The sequence below is a fragment of the Vulpes lagopus genome, chromosome 3, assembly GCF_018345385.1.
Source record: "Vulpes lagopus strain Blue_001 chromosome 3, ASM1834538v1, whole genome shotgun sequence".
Taxonomy (NCBI): Eukaryota; Metazoa; Chordata; class Mammalia; order Carnivora; family Canidae; genus Vulpes; species Vulpes lagopus.
This window is the reverse complement of record NC_054826.1, coordinates 125,399,111-125,424,405: the sequence shown is the minus strand read 5'-3', so window position 1 is coordinate 125,424,405 and position 25,295 is coordinate 125,399,111. Positions and strand designations below refer to the sequence as shown.

Here is a 25,295-nt window from a genome sequence, read left to right as displayed (position 1 = left end):
AGGCCCCCCTGACCCCCTTTGTAGTATTTTCATCTCTTTGACCTGCTTTTGTTTTATGGTGTCTGCCTTTCCCAGCGTCTGCCCCATTGTGTCCTAATGTTTTAATTCCTGCCTTGAGGACAGTCACTGCAGCCTGCTGGGTTGTAACAGCAGTAAGACGTGCCACGTGTACAAAGGGCTTGGCTTCAACAGGGATGTGGGTACAGGCTCAGGGGTGGGGAAACATACTTGATATGTTTTTTTTTTTTTTTTTAAAGATTTATTTATTTATTCATTCATTCAGAGAGAGAGAGGCAGAGACACAGGCAGAGGGAGAAGCAGGCCCCATGCAGGAAGCCTGATGCGGAAATCCTGGAAATCCAGGATCACACCCCAGGCTGCAGGCGGCACTAAACCTCTGCGCCACCAGGGCTGCCTTGATATGTTTTTATTTTTTTTTTTTTAATTTTTTTTAAAATTATTTATTTATTTATGATAGTCAGAGAGAGGGGCAGAGACACAGGCGGAGGGAGAAGCAGGCTCCATGCACCGGGAGCCTGATGTGGGATTCGATCCCGGGTCTCCAGGATCGCGCCCTGGGCCAAAGGCAGGCGCCAAACCGCTGTGCCACCCAGGGATCCCTGATATGTTTTTATTGGCACAAATGAAATGCTTATTTCAGAGTCAAAATTTTCATTTTTGATTTATAGGGATTTATGTAAGAACCAGAACTAGTGACAGAAAGGGGTATCTACTTGAATAGTTTATATTTTATTAGAACACAGTTTGCAGTTCCTGATTCTGAATTTAACATTCTTCAAGCATTCAGGTCCAGTGAAAATTTTATCAGCTTTCCCACATAAAAATTCTTTATAGGATGGTGATTAAATTTTCATGTTAATCTTTAAAAAATTTGTAAACCTACAGCATTAGTTTCAAAATTGCCATGTCTGAGTGTTCTTCATAGGGAAACAGCTTCTGGTCGTGATGAGGCACTGCTTCCCAGGGGATCCCAGCCTGGCCTGGAAATAATAACATGTGTCACAGGATTGTGGGGTTTGGGGACACACCACCACCCTATATAGCGTGGGCTGCAGGACAGACGTAGGGGTATATACAAACCACAGACTTCTAGGCCCCATCTGGACATCTAGAATCAGCCTTCAGGCATGGGCCCAAGAACGGAGTTTTTAAATGGCCCACAGCAGCCAGCTTTGCTGCCCCTGCCTTCGGGGCCATGCCTGTCTCCCGAAGGTCGCAGACCTGTCTGGGTTTCCTGACCACTTAGTCTAGTGCCTCTTGGCAAAGGCTGGACATGCATCAGAAGGGCTTACATCCTCTTCATAAGCACGGATGTCTGAAAAGCCCTTGGCAAGGATCATTTTGTCATCCGTTTTTTGTGAATGAAAACAATTAATTAGAAAAATCAAATATTAGACCTAAAAGTATAGAAGTGTTGGAGTGCCTGGCTGCCTCAATTGGTGGAATATGCAACTCTTGATCTTGGGCTCATGAGTTCAAGTCCTATATTGGACCTAGAGCTTAAAAAAAATTACACGTATGTATGTGTGTCTATGATCCTGCCACCAAGTATAACAACTGTTAATTGGTGTATATTTTTTCAGATTCTCCCCCTATGCAAATTAACATGAAGATGATTAGTTTTAAAAATACAAGTGGGCTTGGGGTGCCTGAGTGTGGCTCAGTTGGCTAAGCGTCCATCTCTTGATTTCAGCTCAGGTCGTGTTTCCGGGTTGTGAGTGTGAGCCCCAGGTTGGACTCCCCACTGGGCATGGAGCCTACTTAAGATTCTCTCTCTGGAAAAAGGAAAAAAGATTCTTCCTCTTTCCCTCTCTTAAAAAAATACAAATGGACTTTATATATATGGTGTTTGGTACTTTGCTTTCCTCACTGAAACCAAATCACAGATACCTTTCACATAGTATCTGAAGGAGGAATTCATTCTTTTTCAAAGCTACGTCTGTGGGACATGGGCACATGTGGGCGTCTGCCAGCAGAGGTGGCTGTCAGTGGGGCTCTGCTTGGGGGGATGGGTTGGGGTAAACATGGCCCACTGCCCCCAGGTTGCACGTGGAAAGCCCTGGCTGGGCCTGGCACGTGGTGGAGATTGCAGGGCAGTGGCCGGTGGTTGTGGGGTAGGAGAGTGGAGGGTGGGAGTCGGCTGCCTGGCTCAGGCTTAGGAAGTCACTTAGCCCCCCTGCACCCCAAGGTTTCCATGGGTGAGACTGGAGGATGGACACCCCTCCCTGGTGCTTGAGGGGCTGACATGGCTGCAGCAGTGCCCGTTCAGGGCGTAAAAGGCAGAGGCCCCCCTCCTTCAGAGTCCACCCTGCTCTTCCATTTACTGGGTGCTTAATATAGTGATAGCAGCTACCATGTTCCCGAGTGCTCCCTGCATGCTGGTCCCTGTGTCACCTCCCAGTGGATGTTTCCACTATAAAGATGAAGACGGGGAGGGGAGTGGGGGCACGGCTTTACCAGAGGAGGTGGTGGGATCTGCTCCAGAGTCTGCACCCCACCACTGTAGCCAAAACTCATCTACCCTGACACCCACTGGCATCCACCATCCTCCCCATTCTACAGACCAGGAAGCAGGCCTGAAGGCCTTGAAACTTGCTCTAAACACACAGTAGGACTGCTGCATGAACTGCCTCTTTGCCTTCAGAGCACAGCTTCCCAGCCCTGTTTCCTCTACTGACCACCCCCCCGGGGGGGGGGGGTGTCCATACCCAGCATGCCATGTGTTCTGGGGCTTTTTGGTTTGTTTCCAGGGCCCCATTCCTTTACTTTGCTGATTTCTGTGTCACTGGAGTCCTGTGTGGGGCCCAGGTGGCTTCTCAGACAGCAGCCCCTCCCAGGGCCCAGGGCTCACCCAGCTCGCTAGTGAACAGCTGGCAGGTCTGCGGGTTGCGGACAGCGAAGGCAACGTAGGCATCCGGAGCCTGCTGGCCCTTCAGGCAAGCAGAGAGCCTCTGCAGGACTCTGACCAGGGAGAGGACGGTTTCTGGGCAATACAGCACATCTGCAATGAAAACCTCAGGTTACTGAAAGGGGCTCACTGTAGGATTCAGGATCCAAGAAAGAGGGGGCCTGGTTGTGCTGACCTCAGCAGCAGGCCTGGGGCCTAGAAACAGCAGTTTTATTAGATTCATGCTATTGGACCCAAAGATGACATAGTTAAAAAGGGAAACAGGAGAGAAAAAAAAACGGCCGAAAGATTCTGCAACAAATGGAAAATATCCAGGATCCACTGGTGTTCCTCCAAAAAAAAAAAAAAAAAAAAAAAAAAAAAGATTAATTCTGGAGTGCCTGAGTGGCTCTGTCAGTTAAGTGTCTTCCTTGAGCTTGGGTCATGATCCTGGGGTCTGGGATCAAGTCCTAGTCAGGCTCCCTGCTCAGCAGGGGAGCCTGCTTCTCTCTCTGCCCTTGCCTCTGCCTTCTCTCTTGTTTACTCTTTCTCAAATAAAATCTTTAAGAATAAAATAAATCAATTCTTTGCCTATGGTCTATTTAGAAGATGCTTAACAAAGGGGCGTCTGGGTGGCTCAGTTGGTTAAGTGTCTGCCTTTGGCTCGGGTAGTGATTCCAGCGTCCTGGGATCCCAAGTCGGGCTCCCTGCTCAGCAGGGAGTCTGCTGCTTTCTCTCCCTGCTCTTGGCGCTCTCACCTGTGCTCTCTCCTCAAATAAATAAAATCTTAAAAACAAAAGAAGACACTTAATGACGCAAACCCCAACCCTCTCACACTTCTTGTTTCCAGCAGCCTGCTGCTTGGTTCGCTGTGTGGAGGTGGGGCAAACTCGCTCCCTGTGGGCATGCTGATGTGGGATGGTGCCGCTCAGGCTCTGTGTCCTGGCCACTGTAGGCCTGTGGGTCTCGGTTGCCATCCAGGACCGGAGGCACAGCACGGTCAGCCAGATAGGGGACTGTGTGTGCTTCATGGGGGACAAGGGGCCTGTTGGTTGTACACCCCTTGCCTCCAGGACCCTGTCCTTATACCTGAAGTGGTTGTCCCCTCCCTGTGGGGCTCATCTCTGAAAGATATGGGGGCAAGGACCAAGGACAGAGATGGGCAGGGAGAGCCCTTGGGTCAGATTTGCAGACTTGTGGTGACAACAGAGCTGTGTGCAGACACAGGAGCAAGTGCTCCAGGGGTTGGGGCACGCAGAGCTCATTCCGACTCGACACTACCGTGGTCTGACCCTAGGCCTGGCCCAGGGCTGGGTGTCTGTGACATGCATAGGAATCAGACATGGTCCTGGGAGAACCACACTATCCCTCGCAGCCCTGAAAATACAGGCCTGCCATGGCCATTTCTGCCCCACATCTGAAGTCTGGGTGGTGGTGGAGGTGGGGCTGGCGTTCAGCTCCCTTGCTTCATGGGGTTGCTCCGGGCATTTCACTCAGGTTCTAGAGAGGGACATAAAAATCCCTCTACTCAGCTGCAGCCTAGCTAATAGGTCAGACTGGTTTGGTGCCTGGGGCCTGTTCTCTCCATTTCAGGCTTTACAGAGAAAAGTTGGGTTCATTTATCTGACGGAACCCTTTTAACAAGAGTACAAGTGGCCACTGTGTCAAATGGGAGGGCTGTGGCTTTAGGGCATCTGAGAGGCATGCCCTGTGGTTTGATGTCACCCTGGAGGCCCAAAATGGCCCTTCTAGAAGTCTCATCACTCCTTTGCCCTGGTAGTGTGCACATTCCCAGAGCTGAGAGCTGGGTGGAGCTGTTCTAGTTGCCCCGGGTGGGGGGCAGTACCTGCTGCTATGATTACATCTGGCTGGAAGGCAGCGAGCTGAGGGGCTGTCACGACGTCCCAGTCCAGCTGGGCCACTGTCACCTTGGGGCTCTCTGAGTCGTAGGTGTTGTGTCCTGGGTGCTGTGCAGGGGCAGTGGCATCTGGCTCCAATGAGAGGCCATTGAGAAGGACGTTTCCTCGGAGTTGCTCAAGGACACAGCTGTGATAGTCGCTGAAGACGTAGGCGCTGGGGCAGCATGTCTTGCAAATGGCCAGGCCCGTGAGGCCAGCTCCACTGCCGAGCTCTAAGACAGTCCTGGGTGGGAGAAGGGGGCCTGTGTTTAAGACCATGCTGGGGAAACCCCGCCTCCCTGCCCTGGAGCGCACCCCGAGGTCACCTGTGAGCAAACGCGGCCGGGTTCTGTATGGCCCATTCTGCGAGGTACAGCGCGGCGTCCCACGTGACCAGGCCGGTGGTGCCGTGGGAAATGATGGCTGTGCTCTCAGAGAGCGTGACCGAGTCTCCAGAAGGCTGAGCGGAGACACAGAGAGAGAATAAATTCAGCTACCAGGAGACAAGAAGCTGATTTTAAAAAGAAATCACAACAGGTGGATGGATGGCTAGAGAAGACTGTGGAACATCCGGCCACAGAGTACTACACAGCCTCGGACAGGAACAGGTTATCACTGTGCGCGCCAGCCCAGGTGGGTCTCGAGGGTGTTAACGCTACATGAAGAAAGCCACACATTGTGGGATTCCATCATCTAACCTCAAAATGATGGAACCGAGGAGGGGGAGAACAGATCAGGGGCTGCCAGGTGGGGATGGCGGGGGCCGGGGACAGGCTAGGCCTGAGGGAGGTTTTTGGGTGACAGAGTAGGTCAGAATCATGATTGTGGTGGTACCGACAAGGACCCGCTCGTGTGACAAATGAGGTACACCTACACAGGCATGGTGTCTACATCAGTGTCCTGGTTGTGATGCTGAGCAAGTTAGGTCCCACATTTCCAGTGGGGGAATCTGGACAGAGGGCACCTTTCTATACTGTTCTTGCAATTTCTGTGAGTCTATAATTACTAACAACAAGAAAAAGGCATCATGAGCTATATGTGAAAAATCTCAGTGTGTGGGGCCTTCCTCAATTCAACCCGGCATTTGGGGCTTGGCCCTTGAACTTTCCCGTCACCCTCATAGCAGGTGGCTTGCTGGCAAGTGCTTCATGGAACATGCAGTCCTGAAATGTGTTCTCCAAAGCGGGGCTTCTGAGTGTGGCACCTCCAATACGCACTCAGGGGTGGTTTCCTGCTATCTCTGAGTTTACAAAACTCTTATTGGAGACTCAGGTCTCTGGAGTACTGAGCAGTCATTTGTTCATTCATTCATCCACACATTTTTCCTGAGCCATCTCCTAGGGTGCTGGGGATTCAGATGTGACAAGACCAAGTCATTCCCTGTTCTTAGGGAACTTACATGCCAACAGGGGATAAAATCATAATAAACGAAGTAATTTCTCAGTTTTTCAGTGCTATGAAGAAAATAAAAAGGACTACGTGATAATAGAGACTGGGAGTCCATTTAAGCTAGTTTGGTCAGAGACAGCCTCTTTGAGGAGGTGTCAGGTGACCTGGGATGTGAGTATAAAGAAGTGAGGCATGTGAGATTTTAGGAGAGCATTCCAGGCAGAGCAGGTACAAAGGCCCTGACACAGCATTTCAGTTGGTGAGTTCAAGGAAGGCAAAGAATGCCAGAGGTCTGGAGCATAGGGAAGGCAGGAGGAACAAGACGAGAGAGGGAGGCTGGGGCAGGGCATGCAGGGCCTGGCAGGCCACATGAGACAATAGTATGGGTCTGAGTATGAAGGGAAGCCACTGACAGGTTCTGGGTGGTTGAGTGACCTGCTCTGATTTATCTCTTAAATGAAGGGGAGCCCTCTGGGGGTTCTGGGAGTATAGTTTTGAATCTTCCTGAATCCCCACATACAAATAGAGTAGCGAGATATGGACAACATTCAGCGAAACTAGGTGAACCCAAAATATTAACAAGTGGGGGCAAATCACCAATAAACTCAAGACTTGTGTGTTCCACGCATCTGTGCAGTGGGGTACACAAGTCTGAGGACAGAACCCCAGCAGCCAAGTGTTCACTGGAAATGCAGGTGCCAGCTGTGAACCACGGCCCACGGAGGAAAGAACTTGCTGCTCCAGTCGTCTGGGGTGTGAGCGACCCAGGGTGAGGCCTAATGGCAACCAGAAACACTCAGAAATGTGTGACGAGAACATGAAAACATTTCAGATGTCGAGATACATGAGGAGAACATGAGAATGAAAACAAAAAATAAAAACCAGGTAAGCCCATTAGAGAAATGAGGTAAAAGAGAAATTAAAAAAATTTTTTTAAAGATTTTATTTATTTATTCATGAGAGATACAGAGAGAGAGAGAGAGAGAAGCTGAGACATGGGCAGAGAGAGAAGCAGGCTCCATGCAGGGAGCCCAATGTGGGACTCGATCCTGGGATCTCAGGATCATGCCCTGAGCTGAAGGCAGACGCTCAACCACTGAGCCACACAGGCATCCTAGGAGTGAAACTTTAAACATCAAAAAGAAATTAAGAAAGAGATTGTTAGGGATTGATTTTTTTTAAAGATTTTATTTATTTATTCATGAGAGACACAGAAAGAGAGAGAGGGGCAGAGACACAGGCAGAGGGAGAAGCAGGCTCTATGCAGGGAGCCCAATGTGGGACTCCATCCCAAGACTCCAGGATCACGTCCTGAGCCGAAGGCAGATGCTTTAACCGCTGAGCCACCCAGGCACTGATTTTTTTTTTTTTAAGATTTTATTTATTCACGAAAGACACACAGAGAGAGACAGAGACATAGGCAGAGGGAGAAGCAGGCTCCCCACTGAGCAGGGAGCCTGATGTGGGGCTTGATCCCAGGACCCTATGATCATAACCTGAGCTGAAGGCAGACACTCAACTGAGTGAGCCACCTAGGTACCCCTTGAATTACAATTTTTAGTAGTTGTTCTTTGCTTTTATTTTCCGTGAAAGTACCTAAAAATGTCTTAAACAACAGTAATTTATCATCTCATGGCTTAGGAGGCCAGAAGTCCAAAATCAAGGTATTGGCAGGGCTGGTTCCTTCTGAGGGCTATGAGAAAAGGATGTGCTCCCAGCCTCTCTCATCAGCTTGCCGACCGCTATCTTCTTGCATCTTCACATCATCCTCCCTCTGTGCCTGTCTGTGTCCTAATCTCTTCTTACAAGGGCACCAGTCCACCTAATGACCTCATTTTAACTTGATTCTCTCTGTAAAGACCCTACCTTCAAATAAGGTCCCAGTCCTGAGGTTCTGGGGGTTAGGACTTCAACATGTGAGTTTAGTGGGAGGGCACAATTCAGTCCCTAAGAGGGGTACCTGGATGGCTCACTCAGTTGAGTGTCTGCCTTCAGCTCAGGTCATGATCACTGGGTCCTGGGATCGAGCCCCACATCAGGCTCCCTGCTCAGTGGGGAGTCTGCTTCTCCCTCTTCCTCTCCCCCTGCTCATGCTTTCTCTCTCTCTCTCAAATAAATAACAAATAAATAAATCTTTAAAAAAAAAGTAATTCAAGAAAACGTTCCTGAAAAAAACAAAACGATTTGAAATAAACATTGAAGGAGTACACAGTGCATCCGAGATCACTGACCAAGAACAATCAATCTCGAGATACATTCTACTAAAATTCTGGACTTTAAAAAGTCCTCTGGCCATTTAAGAGTAAAGGGCATGGGGCACAAATAGGAAAGGATAATAGGTTATTACCAGGCTTTCCCACAGCAACACTCCATGCTTAGGAAGATGGAGGAATATATTCAAGAAATTCAAGGAGAGAGAAAGGCGTGCATTTTGAGCTTCTATAAGGACACAATTTGCAGCAATGGATTGTATCCCTTCTGGGTATGGTGGAAAACCAACTCACCGTGTTGACAAAGAATCAAGTCTGTATCCTGCCTTTCCTCTATGGGCTCTATCAGTGGGTAACCAAACAGTGGATAAAGGGGGGCATCTCATAAAATCTCTCTAGTCAATGAATGGAAACAAAGCAATAGAATTAGAATACCACCCTTTTGTGTCCTCCAATGGATAAAGAATGTAAGCTTTGAGCATCTGTAACTGCTTCCATAACAGAGATGATATGCCTCCTAGAGCCTCGTGTTGTATTTTTGCCAAAGGAATCAGGCAGATGCAAGTCTGATTGGGCTCCCGATTCCAGCCCCACAATTAGTGGGGAACAGAGGATGGAAAGCCCAGCTGAATAGCACCACGCACAGGTAACCAAGTCCAGCCTGTGGAAAGCTCTCCAGGCCTGTTCAACAAAGGCACTGCCAGGGAAGAAATAGCTGGAGGGGACCTTACATGAGACCTAAACGCTGGAGTCCCGAGGTACATGGGGCTGGAGAAAACCAGAGTGATTACTCCAAAGGCCCTGGTGGTTACTTTTGTGAGGATGGAGGGCTTGCAGGCTGGCTGCCAAAGTTCTGCCCCTGACTGGAGAAGTGGTTACCACGGTGGCCACCTTGCAACAATTCAGTAAGCTGTGCACATTTATTTTGTGTGGTTTCCTGTATCTGTGTTTTATTTTATAATAAAAGGTAAAAAAAAAACAAAAACAAAAAAACAGGGACGCCTGGGTGGCTCAGTGGTTGAGTGTCTGCCTTCTGCTCAGGTCATGATCCTGGGGTCCTGGGATCGAGTCCTGCATTGGGCTCCCCATGGGAAGCCTGCTTCTCCCTTTGCCTGTGTCTCTGCCTCTCTCTCTGTGTCTCTCATGAATAAATAAAATCTTAAAAAAAGAAAAAAAAAAGGTAAAAAACAAACAAAACCCAAGATCCCTCTAACTGTTGTGTGCAGAATGGGTTTCAGAAGCTAGAAGACCCAGAAGCTGTGGGCCCAGAAGCTAGAAGATCATTCCAAGGGCTGAGGCATTTGCCAGGCCAGTGAGGATGGTGGCCACGGGCAGCAGAGAGAGACTGCTGTCCTGTAACAACCATCCATCAAGTATTTACTGAGGATTGAGTACCTGCTATGCGATTATGTGCATGACCTGACTTAACCCCCAACCACCCCATAAAATAGGCACTGTTATGTGTTGAAATGCTTGGTTTCCTGAAGGAGAAACCAAATCTCAGGGTGATTAACTGACCTCCTCTAATACCTCAGAGCTGACAGGTCAGGAGTCTGAGTTTCAGCTCTGTGTGCAGGGGTGGATGTCTGGATTATGCAGGGAGGGTGCTCGTCTCCTACCAGCAGATAGCTCCGGTGGCACTGGGTGGGCTCCTTGGCCATCAGGACCTCTGCCAATGCTTCGTACAGTTCGTCCAAAGGCTCCGTGTGGACAGCCTCGTGCTGGGGGTGGGCAGAGCAAGAACTTCAGCCAAGAGGTTTAAGTTGACCCTCATGAATCAAACAAAGGTTCCATGTGTTTGCTTTTACTCTTACTTGTAAAAATGGCTGGAGGGTTTTTACCAAATTTGGATGGGAGATTTGGTATGGATTGACTTAATATAAGCCACCTTGCATATAAAAAATTCATTTGGTAGTGGAGCTGGACAGTATCTCGGGCATAGAGAGGGTGAGGGTGAGGTGTATTCTAGGGCAGCAGAAACAGGATTGCATGAGCTGCCGTGTGACGGTGACAGAGAGCTTTGCCCTTTAATCATGACATTGTGGATGGATCAAGCTACTGGTGCTTTTAAGTGAGCTCAGGAAAAAGCCACAGGGATGGGCACTCTACGTGTTGTGGTTGGCTTCATCAATGGGTAAACCTCTGTCATGCATCTTAGAGGGTCAGCAGCAGGGGGGCCATGCTTCTTCTGGTGGTTTTGGGGGGGGGCACATGCAGGCCCTTAGTAGATGCACATGTTGGTGAGAACCAGGTGGGGAGAAACCAGGATTGTTTCACGTGCTAAGCCTGGGTGAGACATGGCCCATGCATTCAGTGGCCGAACACAGCAGGTCTGATGCTGACCACTAAGGATTCACCTCTGAGGTCCAGTCTAATGTGAAACGCAGCGAGCTTGGGCTCATTCTTAAAATACACGCTGTATCTGATGAGATGAGCTCTAGGTGTTATGCTATATGTTGGCAAATTGAATTTAAATAAAATATTGAAAAAAAAACCCAACAAGCTGTGTCAGTCAGGAAAAGAGCCCACATCAGGTAGCTCATTAAGGAGAAGAAGGTAAAGGGAACTGGTTATGAAGATACTGCGAGCCCTAAAACCTCCAATAGAGGGCAGTGTGGCAATCCAGAGATTGGTAGAAGCAGGAACCAGTCAAGACCCTGCAGGCTGGCTGGCTTGGGGGGTGGGGGGCTGGGACCATGGAGGAAATGCAGCTGCCGCTGGAGACGTCTTGAAGCACAGAGAGATGCCCTGGCCTCTCTTCCTGCTGCTCCCCATCACCTCTGACTGGTCGAACCCCGATGGGAACAGTTACACAGGGAGACCCCTGACATATGGGGCTCTGCAGAGCAGGCAAAGGGCATGGGACAAATCCGAGCTCCAACAGGCAAAGCTAGGCAGAGTCTACTTCGGGAGAGCCAGCCAAGTCCCAGGTGCTCTGTGGCTGCCAGATGGACAGTGCCCATTACTGACCTTTCTGATGAGCTCTGAGAGAAAGCACCGGGCATATTTCACTGACGGTGGATGCTTCACACACAGAGGATGCTTCACGGTCTGTGGCAAAAGACACAATGTCGGTTGCTGGAGAGATGTCGCCGTAAGTCTCTCATGAGCCTCAAGTAAATACAGGGCAACCCCATTACTTGATCCCTCAGAAAAGATGTGTACAGACACAAGCATTCTGGGTTCAGGCGGCCCTCAGGCATCTGAAACAGTAAGTCTTAAGATACAACTCCTTTCCTAAAGAAATTTCTCCATGACAGTGGCACAGGCCAACAGAACATTCTGGGCAGAACATGGAGCATGTGGACCCAGGCTAACACCCTGCTACAGACTCAATGTTTGTGTCTCCCCAGTTCGTATGTTGAAGCTTAACCCCCAATGTGACAGTTGGAAGGCAGGGCCTTCGGGAATGACTAGGTCGTGAAGGTGAAGCTTCTATGAACGTGATCAGTGCCTTTCTAAGAAACCTCAGAGAGCTCCCTAGGTCCTTCACAGAGGACACAGCTGTCTATGAACCAAGAAGTGGGTTTCCCACCAGACATCAAATCTTGGGGCACCCTCATCTTGGTCTTCCCATCCTCTAGAACTGTGGAAAATAAACTGCTGTTGTTTATAAGTCACCCAGTCAATGGCATTTTGTTCTAGATGCTGGAATGGGCCACCTCTTGCCAGGGTAGGCAATGTGAACTAGTTTTCAGTGGGGAGAGTTGTGGGATTGTCCAGCTCCTTGGAAAAGGTGAGAGCCCAAACAGTGGGGGCAGACAGACTGGGCACTTGCTCTCCTGGAGCTCACATGCCAGGATGAGGTCGAGTACTATGATGGTGGGACAGGGGGAAAGTGGGGGCTCTGCCTCGGGTGTGGTGGAGGGAAAGGGGGCTCTCGGGGGGGCACTTCAGCTGATGTCTAGAGAAGCAAAGAGCGTGGGGGGGGGCAAGTTCTAGGCAGAGAGGATAGTTTGTGCAGGCTCTGAGGCAGGCATGGCCTGGCATTTTGGGAAGGAGGGCAGGGGAACAGAGGCAGTGAGAGTAGGGGCCAGGTCACATGGAGGGACAGGATTTTATCCAAGGGCAACAAAATACCTGCACAACCCTTCAGGGGCTTTCTAGTTGGCTGGTGTTAGGTTTTAGCCTCAGAGTGGGCTGCCCCACAAGGACCTCAGAATCTCTGAGCTCACAGTCCTGAATGACTGAATTGCCCTGCAAGCCTCTCCTAGCCATGGCTACATCTTCTCCACCTGGTGATCAGACCATCTTGGTTTACCCTCGACAAAGGAATTCCTAACCTAGGCTTCTTGGACAGGCTTGGTGGTTGGAGGGGTGCCTATAACCCCTTGAATTTGTATACAAAATGTATTCTTCTGGTCCTCTTTTTTCTTGGTGGGGGACAGGGGGAACCAGAGAGTCCATAACTGGGTTTTCAGAAGGGTTCATGATCCTTAAGAGAATTCATAGCCAGGATGCAGTGTGATCTCCACTTGATCCGCATGGCCAGGGTCAGAGTGGGGCAAGGCCAGGCAGAGTGGTGGTCTCACCTCTACCCTTGCCCAGATGTACCTTAGAATTCAAACCCTACCTCAGAAAGGCAGGACGTATCTACATTTAGAAGAGAAACGAGTGGGCAAGACTTGCCTCCTTATTTTTTCCTTAAATGTAAATGTAAAGAAGAAAGCCTTTGAGCAGCTACCAAATGCTAGAAGATGTTCCCATAGCTGTCATCTTGGTTTTCATTGTGGATGGTTTCAAAAACAACTCCCAGATTCCCTCTTCGCATGCAGATTTTGTATATTCTAATGTCTTCATCTAAGAAAAACAACAGAGCCAGAGCTGTCTGAGGTGCTGCCACCCAAACGCAGTGTCTTTCTTTTTAAAGGCTACAAGTGCGCCCACTGCATTTCTGTCATGTCCTCATGGGCAAGTCAGGAAGCTGGTGATGCGACCCAGTGATTCTAATTCTTACCTTCTGCAAAATAATCAACAGCAGCTCAGGACCTGATGAGTCTCTTAATTTCTCTTCTAGGCTCTATTTAGAGAGAGAGTGGAGGGGAGAGAGAGAGAAATCTCAAGGGCATTTTCACAGGAACATTAAACATGCAATAGGACATGTTAGCAAAGTGCTAAGTGATCTCTCCCCAGGGACAGGGGGCCAATTTGAAGTGGAAGCCACAGGCAGGCTGAAAGCCTGAACTTGAGAAGTCCTGGGTTACACCTGAATGAGCCAAAGAAAGAATGTCAGAAGACAGACTCTTGGTTTGCATTAGCTCTGACTGCTTGGGCTTGCCTGGGTCACAGACCAGCTCCGTGGCTGAAATGGTCAACCAGGAATTGCAGGAGAAGCCACGACATTGACATCTGATGGGCTCACCTTAGATTTGACATCTGAGTTATAATGGACAGACAGGCCAGGCCAGGTTATGCTGTCCTGACAGGGAACTCCAGCCGAGCAGCAAGGTCAGCCTCTAGAAGTAGGCAGTCTGGTCCTGGCTGGTGTGTGACATCAGGCAAATCACTTCATTTCTCCAGAGTGACCTATGCTCTAAAAGGCCTGTAAGCCCTGGCCCTTGCCCCTGTCTCTGACCTTATCTGCCACCACCACTGGCCTCTCTGCCATTCCTCAACTGTAGCAGTTTATTCTCACTGTCAGGGCCTTCCTGTCCAGGTTCTACCTCAGATGTCACCTCTTGGGGAAGGCCTTCCTGACTCCCCTACTTTGATGATACATTTCCCTGTTTTACTGGCTTTACAGCTACTGTCATCTCCTGGTGTTTTCTTGCTTATTCATTTACCTGTTTATTCTCTGGCCCTTCCATCCAAGCAGGACCTCATCTGTAATGTGTGCTGCTGATTCATGGTGCCCAGCTCATGGAAGGCATTCAGAAAATATTTGGTGATGGAATAAAAATATTAGCTAACACTTACATTCACTTGTGACGAGCTAGGCACTGCCTCAGGTGCTTCATACTCCTGTAATCCTGACACCAGCCCTATCATTATATCCCCACTTAATAAGAAACCTGAGGTATAGGAGAGATGCAGTCACTTGCCCAAGGTCACACAGCTTGTGTGGGGTTTGGCTAGGATCCCAAACAGGCAGGTTGGTTCCCAGGCCTGCGCTCCCCACTGCTGCACTCTGCTTCTTTACTAATCAAGTAATCTTTCCTGTCAAATGTGAATAGTAGTAACAGTATCCACTGGCATGGCTGTTGTGGACCAGTCTAAGTAAGCATTTATCATGGGCCTGGTACAGAGTAAGCAGTCATTTTCATGTGACTAATTATAGTCGATATCGAATTGGGACCCACAGATGCTGTTACGAAGGTTTACATTTTGGGTTAAAAAATGAACATATTCCTTTCTGACTGGAAAGACCTCTCAGAATGCTAAATGGGTTAGGTCAATGAGACACAAATGACTAACCACACCCCTTAAGATGGGGCAGACTTAGGGGAGGAATATGTGCCCAATCTGAGTCATCCCAGTGAGCTCACCGTACATGAATTATGAAAGAGGCAGCATCGTGAGAGCCCATGCATTGGCAGAAGGAAGCGGCTGCCACAGTCATTTGCCTGTGCAAGAAGGGCAGGTCCCCGGGGCAGGGGAAGTGAGACTTCTTCCATCTCTTTTTTGGCCTGTTTTGTACCTCCCTGTCTCTTCCATCACAGGCATAAGAGCCTCAAAGTGCCCCTGCAAGGATTCTGTCCAATGCTTGATGGTACAGATGAGAACGCAGAGGCCTGGCTGGGGAGGAGGGCTGTGGTGTCTGTGACTTGGTCACTGCCCTCCTTGCAACGCGGTCCCCCTAGTGTCCTGAGGATGTTGACTGTTTAAATCGGCAGCAGCAGCCAGGGGCACCTGGGTGGCTCAGGGATTGAGCAGCTTCCTTGGGCTCAGGTCATGATCCTGGGGGGTCCTGGGATGCTGGGGTCCTGAGATTGAGTCCCACATCGGGCTCCCTGCACGGAGCCTGCTTCTCCCTCTGCCTGTGTCTCTGCCCCTCTCTGTGTATCTCTCATGAATAAATAAATAAAATCTTAAAAAAAAAAAAAAAAGGGCAGCAGTAACTGTTACCCAATGGCCAGAACGACAATAGGCTAAACAACAACAAAAAAGTAATGAAACTGATCACGATTTGTCCCGGGCTCTAACCCCCGAGTGACAGGGAGGTGGGAGGTCACCCCTGCATTCCTAGAATTCGTGGACTCAGTCTGCAAAGGCAGCCAAGGGCGGTTAGGGCCCGGGGAGCAGGGGGCGGAAGGCCGAGTGCTGGCTGGACAACCCCGCCCCCCCCGCCCGGCCCCCAGCGCCCGGCCCCCCCCGCCCGGCCCCCAGCGCCCACAGGTGTGCCTCCGCCGCTCACTGCCAGCCCGCGACCCCCTCCCCCTCCCGACGCACGGCCCCGAGCACGCGAGGGAGCCGAGAACACCACGCGGCGGGGGGGAGGGGGCGGGCGCCCGGAGCCCCCTCCCCCGTCGCCCCCCCCCCCCCCATCGCCTGTCCCACCTCCCACCTGCCAGGGGAAAGAGCGCAGCTTGCGCGCCGCCAGGTAGCGGCGCTCGAAACTCCGCAGCAAGCCCGCGGCCTCGGCGCTCTCCTCCGGCGCCATTGCGGGGCGGGGCGGGGCGGGGCCGCGGCGTTGCCCGGGAGACGGGGCGGCAGGGGGCGGGGCCAGGTGCCGGGGGCGGGGCCAGGTGCCGCGGGCGGCGTGGGAGGCGGGGCCAGGGTTGGATGGGGGCGGGGCCTGGAGGTTGAGGGGCGGGGTCAGGGCTTTGGCGCCAAACCGAGCAGGCGAGAGGCGACGGCTCTCTGGCAGCTTCCAGTCAGGCGAAGGGCAAGGTAATCATTCTCACTGTTCCCGCTACTTTACGAGGGTCCTTTTGGCGGCAAGGCCAAAGGACGAGTGGACGGACGCATGGCCCCTCCCCGTTGCGCTCCTGGGAGCGAGGGAGCCTCGCGTTGCAAGGCTGTGCCCCAGACCCGGGGTGGGCCTTCGCCGCCCCGCCTTCAGCTCAAGGTGCGGGTTCGCCGCTCAGGGCGGGCAGGACCCAGGGGACGCCGCAGGCGGAGCGGCCCCCCAGCCCCGCCAGAACCTGACGCGTTCCCCCTGGAGGCTGTGGCGCGGTTTAGTCCCCTCTGCGGTCGGCGTGCGCTCCCCAGCGCGGTGCCCCGTCGGGGCGGGGGGAGGGGCCCCTGACCTTGGCAGGGTCAGGTCGAGGTCACATCCTCGCCACGACCTCCTCTACAGCAGGCAGGACCACCCCCAGCCTCCGGGCCTGCCCCTAACCCAGTCAGTCTTACCCTCACCAGACACTTATGAAGCGCCTACTGTGTGCTCCGTGCTGTCAGGCGCTGGGGGGAGGGGATGCAACCGTGAGGGAACCCGTGAGGGAACCCGGGAGCCGTCCCTGCCCGTGGGGGCTCCGGGGCTCACGCGGACTACGTAGGCCCTGAGCTGAGGGCCAGACAAGTGTGGGGAGAGGTGCCTGCGGCAATACCTGCGGAGCAGGTGAGCTCCCGGAACTAGGAGGACTGGCTGGAGAAGTCTGACTTTGTCGGGCAAGGAGGGTGAAAGAAGAGTAAGAGGGCTTCTGGGGTGGTGGGGTTGGGGAAGGAAAGGAAAAAATAATTGTTTTCCTTACGCGTTGTTACGTCTGGAGTGAAAGGCAGGAGACTCGGCAGCCCACCCACCATGCTGCCCCTGGAAGTTGAGCTGTGCTCGCAGTCTAAGGCGCTTCCTTTTAGCACATCTCTCATAAAACTCCATTTGGAAGATTCGAGAGCTAATTTGCTAAATATACTTGCAGAAGGTAGATGAAGGGACAGATTAAATCTTATTACCCCTTTCAGATGAGAAATACCGAGCCCTGCTCAGCTCCGAGAACGAGAGAGGAGAATGAATTCTAATTGGATGCATTTATTCTCCTATCTGTTGTTCTCCCACCAGCACTAGGTGAGCTCAGGATCCAACACAAGAATGGTTTTTCTTTTATTCCATTGACCCTGTTGATTTAAATAAAGATGGTGGACTGTGATTATTGCTGTGTTTTTACACAGAATTAATGGTTTCTGGGTCGCACGTTGCAGAAACCCCCTTAGTCATAATATCCTGAGGTAGAATCACTTGAGATATGGCGATGAGTCTCGGCCAGGGCTGAGTCTTGGTCCTAAGGGAATGACGCTTCAGAACTGGGTCAGGCGGATTGGTCCACTTTTGCTGTTTTGATCAGCTCTCTGCCTGCAGTAGACAATGAAAACCAGTGGGAAAGGGTCAAACTCATAAATATTAGGCTCATTCTGTTAACTCACATAATAGCTATTAATTGCCTTTCTTCTAAGGAGCAAAAGGGCATGTACAGTCAATGCCATAATAAGTAATACTTTATGATGTTATACTAGGGTATTAATAAATCTAGGCTGGTTCAGCCTTTCCTGATGCCATAGAAGGAATGTAGATTGGGAAAGGCCCCCCAAGTGGGGCATAGCACCGACTTGCACTTGGAAGAAACCTTTACTTTGGGGTGTGAGCTCTTAGGAGAGACAAAGGTCACAAGGTCATATATCTCAGATCTGAATCTGGAAGAATCAAGGCACTGAAGGGATTTTTTTATGTCTCTGTGACCTCCTAGATGTACGTTCAGGTGTAAGAGATGATTAGGACTGCCGTTTAACACAAAAACTAAAAATTCCAGGGGGTGTCTATATGAAGAGACACATCCCACAGTCCTGCCAGCAGCAAGAGGGAATATGTATGTGCACATGCTATATTAAAGATTTGGTTTCTGGATTTGATGCTTCTAATAATAATAATAGTAATAGTAATAATAATAATAATAATAATCACCACAACCACCACCACCGAATACATTTTAACTGTATGGAATGGTTGCCTTTTAGAAGTTATGCTGTGGGCATGGCAATTTAATCAGTACCTTGAAGTTTTTTCCTTTATCTCTCCTATAGCTAATGGTTTCTGTAGAAAAGGACCAATTGATTTCTTTTTAAAATGTTGCTTCAGGGTGTAGAGACCTTTATAGGTCATGTTTCAACTTATAGGAAATTTTTATAGTTCAAATATAAATTACATTAAATGTGGGTTTTGTAATGGAGTTAAGGTTAAGTAAAGTTCTCACTTTCCTTAGGCTGTTTATGGTGTTCAGGTGGCTTCCGTTCTATAGAGATAGGAGCTGTGTTAAAGCAGAATAATGGCCAGGGTTGGGTATAATAAGGAATATAATTATAGAGATATAGAAAGAGGTGCACCAGGCTGTATAATCCTATGGTTTGTGGCAGAACCAGTGTTATGAATTAGATTGTGTCTCTCCCAGAAAAAATGTTGGAAGTCCTAACCCCTGGTACTTAGGACCTTATGATACTAGTGACCTTATTTGGAAATAGAATCTGCAGATATAATTAAGATGAGGTCATCCTGGCTACAGAGGGCCCTAAATACCATGACTGGTGTCCATATAAGAGAAGAGAGCACGGTAAAGATAGAGACACAGGAAGAAGATGGCCATGTGATGATGGAGGCAGAGACTGGAATGAATGTATCTATAAACTGAAGAATACCAAGGATTGCCAGCGACCACCAGAAGCTAGAAGAGGCAAGGAAGGATTCTCCCCTACATGTTTCAGAGGTGGACTGGCCCTGCCGACACCTTGATTCTGGATATTTACCCTCCAGGTCTGCAAGACAATAAATACCTGTTGTTTTAAGCTAGCTAGTTTGTGGTACTTTGTTACTGCAGCTGTGGAAAACTAATACAAGTGGTATGTAATTTGGGGGGCCCAGTACAAGATGAACATAAAGGGTCCTTGTTTTTTTTTTTTTTTTTTTAGGTTTTATTTATTCATGAGAGAGAGAGACAGAGACATAGGCAGAGGGAAAAAGCAGGCTCCCCACAGGGAGCTGGACGAGGGACTTGATCCTGGACCCCGGGATCATGCCCTGAGCCGAAGGCAGACACTCAACCACTGGGCCACCCAGGCGTCCCTGCAGGGTCCTTGTTAAAAAAAATCAAGAATTCTGAAATGGCAACAGCAGATTATTAAACCAAGTTGGGGACTCTCCTGAGCCTTGGGCCTTGAGTGGTTACTCAGGTCACAAGTCATGAACCTGGCCCGTGGTTGCTGGGTTCTCAAAGTGCAGGACCCCCTTTGGTGTGCAGGAAGTGCTTGAAGTGGATTATTACAATGTGCACTGATTAACCATGGGAAGCCCGAAGAATACTCACTTCTTTTTCCGATGAATGGCTGTGTATATCACGCTACCAACAAACAGAACTGCAAGAAATCCTGTGACACTCGCGAGACCCAACGCTGTCTTTTGGAGAGCCAATATCCTCTGTGTCTCTGCTCCTGATAAAATATCAGGTGGTTTTTATTTTTTTAAATTTTTATTTATTTATGATAGTCACACACACACACAGAGAGAGAGAGAGAGAGAGAGAGAGGCAGAGACATAGGCAGAGGGAGAAGCAGGCTCCATGCACCGGGAGCCCGATGTGGGATTCGATCCCGGGTCTCCAGGATTGTGCCCTGGGCCAAAGGCAGGCGCTAAACTGCTGCGCCACTCAGGGTTCCCTATCAGGTGGTTTTTAATTGTCAGATTATTAAGAGGCTGTTCTGGATGCTCCTGGGTCCCTGGGAAGTTTTCAATCCAGGCTCTGGTGAATATTAATTGAGGAAATGAAATGTACATTTAACCCAAGAAAGTGCTCACTGTAGAGAAACCTTGTAGGGCAAGTCATTGAAAGCCGATTTACTAAACGACCTATTCGCCAAATGACCCATTTTCCTAATGACCACTTTGCCAAGTGACCAATTTGCTAAAAGCCAATTTGCTGAAAATCAGTTGGTGGGACATCCTGCTTATTGGTAACTGGAGACAGTAAAAAACCTTACACCAGGCTTCCAATGGGCTATGGGACAGGGGCAGGGGCCAAACAGTTGTAGCAAAACTCTAAAACTTAAAAAAGATAGTTTGGTGAATTGGTCATTCATTTAATTAATTTCCTATAAAATGGCCTGCTTCCTGTAAGTTCACAAGAATATCGTGGGCAAGGGCACCTGGGTGGCTCAATGAGTTAAACATCTGCCCTCTTCTTAGGTCATGATCCCAGGATCCTGGGATTGAGCCCCATGTTAGGCTCCCTGCTCAGCACCTGCTTTTCCCTCTCCCTCTGCTCTTCCCCCTGCTTGTGCTCTCTCTCTGTCAAGTAAATAAGAATAAAATCTTTAAAAAAATATTATTTATTTATTTATTCATTCACCAGAGAGAGAGAGAGAGAGAGAGAGAGAGAGGCAGAGACAGGCAGAGGGAGAAGCAGGCTCCATGCAGGGAGCCTAACTGGGACTTGATCCTGGGTCTCCAGGATCACACCCTGGGCTGAAGGTGGCGCTAAACCGCTGAGCCACCCAGGCTGCCCAAATAAGAATAAAATCTTTAAAAAAAAAAAAAAAAAGGAGGACCGTGGGCAAGGCTTAGAAGAAGGGAAAAGGTTGTCCTTTGTACTCTGTTTTAATTGAGCATAGTTGTTTTAAGTATAATAAATCACCAGGCACTTTCTAAGTCTCTCACTGCAGAAAAAAAGCTGGCCAGTGTTTGCAAACAACGGAATTCTCAGAGATGATTCCATTCTTCCTTTATATCACCCAGGTTTAAGATTTTGAATTCTTAAGAATTAGCAACCTTATTTACAGGAACCACCTTCTTCTCCCTATTTTCAGCAGTGAGTGGAATGGTAAAACTTCATTCCTCCCTCCCCTGTGAGCAGCTTTCTTCCAGGCACCAGCAAGGACTGAGCTGCTGAAGGAAGTCTGCATTTCTGTATTTAGAAGGGGCATCAGGTGATTGTGATTTCTGAGGCTCAGAAGGATTATTGCTTGACTTTTTCTATGGAGAGCCTTCCTTTTGCCCCAGAGGCATTATATGAAATGCCACCAACATGTGGAGGGATTCCCTACTTCCTCCGCTATCTGTTTAGAGCTGCTGCTGTCTTGCACTGGGGGTGCCAAAGCTGCCAGGGAAACAGGATTTTTCTGCTTGATTCTGTCACCAACCTCCCCCTCCTCCCCTCCAACCTATTTTTGATTCTTTTCTCAGGACAGAACAGACCACACTATCAATTTTCCGGTGGTTGTTTTTGTATCTCACCTGGCTGCTGGTCATAAGAGTCCACAAGCATTTCCTGAGTGACTGCCAGGGAGCCATTGTGGGGCTCTGGGGTAACCCCCAGGAGCTTACACATGAGTGGGTAGATGTGGATGCTGTCAAAAGGCTCAGCTAGGTGATTCTTCTTGAAATCTGGCCCAAAAGCTCTGAATATGGTCTTCATGTCCATGAGGACATTATCAAAACCATGATCTCCTTTGTTGAAATATATTATAAGTTGCTGAAAAATAACAAAAAAGCCATTTTAGATTCCAATCCCCTGAAAGAAAACTGTCCCTTAGTTATTGTCATGCTTGTCAGATCCATGAAATCTTTGAAAATCTAAATAAGGAAGGAAGGACTCTGCTCTGTAGTGCCAAAGAGAAGAACAGGAATGAAAGATCTTTAAGAAAGAGAATAAAGAAAGCATACCCATTCTAAGCATACACAGCAAGAATACTGACAATAATAATAAGCTCAAACATAGTGCCTCTGGTGATGGCCTCATGTGCTTTGCAAGATCCTCAATCATGAAGAGAGAAAAGTAACACCTGTAACCCCTACTTCACTGTGCCCACCAAAGCAAGCAGGTGGATAGGGATCCGAGAAGTAGACTCAGTGAGAGGAATTAAGACTCGAAGGATTTTCTGCCTAATGATCAGTTCAGAAGGTTCCCTACTCCCTCAAACCTGGTTGGTTATGTTGGGAATGTGACTATTCATTAAATTCCTTCACATCACTCTCAACTTGTTATATCATGAAGGTTTACAAAGAGGCCAGTGACTGTGGGATCTCTCCTTGGCAAGACCTTAGCTTTGGGCATACATCCTCAGTATCCTGGGCCGTGTGAGGGATTGCAAACTATCAATAAATTGTTGCATTTTGCTGTGACTATTTCCATCAATGTTAAACAGTAACCTTATGAGTTTTCCCATACCTATTATACTCTGAACTTGTAGCAATACAAGAGTATGCAGATTGCAAACATCATTATAATGTTCAGCTCCTGTCCATAGTCTAGGATGAGCGTTCTTCAAGCTATACCTGGGATGGTCTTCTGTCATGTGATGTTTAGATACCACCTAAACTTTGTTCTGCCATGAATTATTGGTTGGTAGTTTACAAAAAACAGACCACCTCATTTATGTCTCACAATTAGCTTTGATTTTGGTATTTTCTTCTTTAGATTTGCTTATTATTATTATTTTTTTAGATTTGCTTATTTTTTCATAACAGCTTTGTTGAGATATAATATGTATACCATACAATATACTCATTTAAAATGTACTACTCTGATTTTTAAAATTTTGAGAGCTGTGCAGCTATCATTACAATCAATTTTATTTTATTTTTTTACAATCAATTTTAGAACATTTCATCACCCCCCAAAGAAACTCTGTACCCTTCAGCAGTCACTCCCCATTTTCCCCTGACATCTCTCACCTGCTCTAGACAACCACCAATCTGTGTTCTGTCTCTATAGATTTGCCTATTCTAAACATTTCATTTAAATAGAATCATACAATATGTAGTTCTTTGTATCTAATTTCTTTCAGTGATCATAGTGTTCTCAAGGTTCATTCAAGTTGTAGCATGTATCAGTACTTTGTTCCTTTTAATGGCAACATAATATTCCATCATATGGATATACTATATTGCGCTTATCCATTTATCAATTGATGGGCAGTTGGATTGTTTTAATTTTTTGGTTATTATGAATAATGCTTCCGTGAGCATTTGTGTATAATTTTGTTTGTGAACAGGTTTGCTTAGTATTATTATTATCATTATTATTTTTGATATGTGCAAAGGGCAACCAGCAGGTGTTTTTTGTATGTGTGTGTTTTTTTTTTTTTTGGTTGTTTTGTGTGTGTGTGTGTGTGTGTGTGTGTGTGAATATACTGGTGATTTGTGCATAATGATCAAGCACACAGGCTTGGGTTCAAACCTCAGGCTTATACTTCTAATCCCAAGTCACTTCTCTCTAGCTTTGTTTTATTCCTCATTAAAATGGGGGAGATAAGAGTATCTATCTTTAGGGTTGTTGGGAAAACAAAAATGAAATAACTCATGTTAAAATTTTAGTACAGGGCTGGACAGAGCCTTGGTCAGGGAGGGATGTTTGTCATTATTATTACGTAGTGGTAACATGGGAAGGGTTGGTTGGGTGGGATATGGGGTTGGGGGTGGGAAACACTTAGGAAACAGTGGGTTACCGCTTATATTTTAGTTTTTTTTCAGAACTCTTTCTCTCTAGAGGCTGTCTCTCAGACCCAAGATGACTTTATTCATTTTAGAATCAACTCACCCCATTGATGTTATAACCAGAGTCGGCATACATCAAGATTGGCAGGACCCGCTTGTGTTTGGCAAAATGGAAGCGTTCTGGGAATTCCTCCTTCTTGTATACATTGAGGTGAGGGTGTGCATTCTTCAGCGCTTGGTAAAGAGCTTCCTCTTGCCCTGGTTTGGGCAGGAGCATCCCAAAGCCACCATAGTCCACGATATCAAACTTGACCGAGTCGTTGAACTTGATGTAGTTAGTCAAGAGGATCTCAGTGACATTGGGTTTCTTTTTTACAGTAGTCATGCCATGGTCTGATGTGATGATGACATTGAGGTGGTTGGTCAAGCTGTGCCTCTCAATGGCTTCCACCAGGTACCCAATAGTTCTGTCGATTTGCTGAATAATCACCCGTCTGTTCTCTGTCTCAGGTCCAAATTTGTGTCCCACGTTATCTGGCTCTCCATAGTACAGAGTAACAAAGTCAAAGTCTTCCTTGGTGAACCAGTTCATGACAATATCAATGTTCTCCCTCCACTCTGTCTCGTTGCTATCTGGGTGAGTATAAGACTCCACCAGGGACCGCTGAACAGCCTCCCCTTTGTACTTTGCACCTCCCCCAGGATAGTGGAATGATGCTGTCTTCCTCCCCTGTAAGCACAGGAAGAAAATTCTATCAGGGCTGTTTCTTATATCTTTGTCATAATAGGCAAAGCTTAAGTTGTTGATGTCCCTGCCCTAGTCCAAAGGCATAGAGAACATGTGAGCTTTGGAGTCAGATGGGGTTGGACTTCATTCCTGGCTTCACCAGGATCTCATCAAATCTATAACACTGTTTGTTGTAAGACATGCTATTATTTTACGTGCTCCTAGAAGAAAAATGCTGCCTGTTTTTTTAAAAAATATTTTATTTATTTATGATAGACAGAGAGAGAGAGAGAGAGGCAGAGACACAGGCAGAGGGAGAGACAGGCTCCATGCCAGGAGCCCGACGTGGGACTTGATCCCGGGGCTCGAGGATCCTGCCCTGGGCCAAAGACAGGCGCTAAACCGCTGGGCCCCCCAGGGATCCCCAAAATGCTGCCTGTTAATCCACAACACTCCACTGATTATAAGATGCACTCCAACTTTAGAGATGGTAAAATGAAAAAAAAAGTGCCTTGGAATGGAGGAAAAATGATACTTTCTATGTTGGTGATGGTGAGTGAGTTCTTTAATATCTTATGGTTCAGTGTTTGTACATATAAAATGCCAAAAAGTTGATTGTATTTTTGTGAGGATTAAGCCAGATAACTTCAAGATGAAGTATTGGGATTGTGTTTTGGCATGTGGTAGGCACTCTTTTCTTTGCCTCCAGGTCTAGCAAACCACCACAAAGCCTTCCCCAAATTGTGTAGAGTATAGTTAATATGTTTGCCTGCTCAGCACCCATTCCACCTCTGCTGGTTTAGAGAACCCT

At 48.2% G+C, this 25,295-nt stretch overlaps 2 protein-coding genes across 2 annotated transcripts in view; both read right to left on the bottom strand.

Annotated features, from left to right (window-relative positions):
- Window positions 1-729: 729 nt before the first annotated feature.
- On the bottom strand, window positions 730-16,026 carry EEF2KMT (eukaryotic elongation factor 2 lysine methyltransferase). The gene is made up of 8 exons (XM_041750364.1): window positions 15,910-16,026; window positions 13,363-13,425; window positions 11,376-11,456; window positions 10,025-10,126; window positions 5,133-5,266; window positions 4,755-5,050; window positions 2,873-3,022; window positions 730-1,001 (listed from the first exon to the last, which is right to left on the bottom strand). The coding sequence occupies exons 1-8, from the start codon at window positions 16,003-16,005 to the stop codon at window positions 901-903; spliced, it is 1,023 nt and encodes a 340-aa protein (XP_041606298.1). The 5' UTR covers window positions 16,006-16,026; the 3' UTR covers window positions 730-900.
- Window positions 16,027-17,307: 1,281 nt separating this feature from the next.
- The window catches only part of LOC121487973 (ectonucleotide pyrophosphatase/phosphodiesterase family member 7-like), a 33,535-nt gene continuing 25,547 nt past the window's right edge, over window positions 17,308-25,295 (bottom strand). The window contains exons 3-6 of the mRNA XM_041750121.1: window positions 23,861-24,487; window positions 21,556-21,793; window positions 19,634-19,757; window positions 17,308-17,634 (exon numbers count right to left, since the gene is read on the bottom strand). Of these exons, the coding sequence (XP_041606055.1) occupies window positions 17,580-17,634; window positions 19,634-19,757; window positions 21,556-21,793; window positions 23,861-24,487 (1,044 nt within the window). The 3' untranslated portion in view covers window positions 17,308-17,579. The remainder of the gene's footprint in view (window positions 17,635-19,633; window positions 19,758-21,555; window positions 21,794-23,860; window positions 24,488-25,295) is intronic.

Coding starts and splice junctions, on each gene's coding strand:
- EEF2KMT (XM_041750364.1), bottom strand. CDS start 16,005: ATGGCGCCGGAGGAGAGCGCCGAGGCCGCGGGCTTGCTGCGGAGTTTC. Junction 5,051..5,132: donor CCGGCCGCGTTTGCTCACAG/GTGACCTCGGGG, acceptor TCTCCCACCCAG/GACTGTCTTAGAGCTCGGCA. Junction 1,002..2,872: donor GCTGTTCACTAGCGAGCTGG/GTGAGCCCTGGG, acceptor TATTATTTCCAG/GCCAGGCTGGGATCCCCTGG.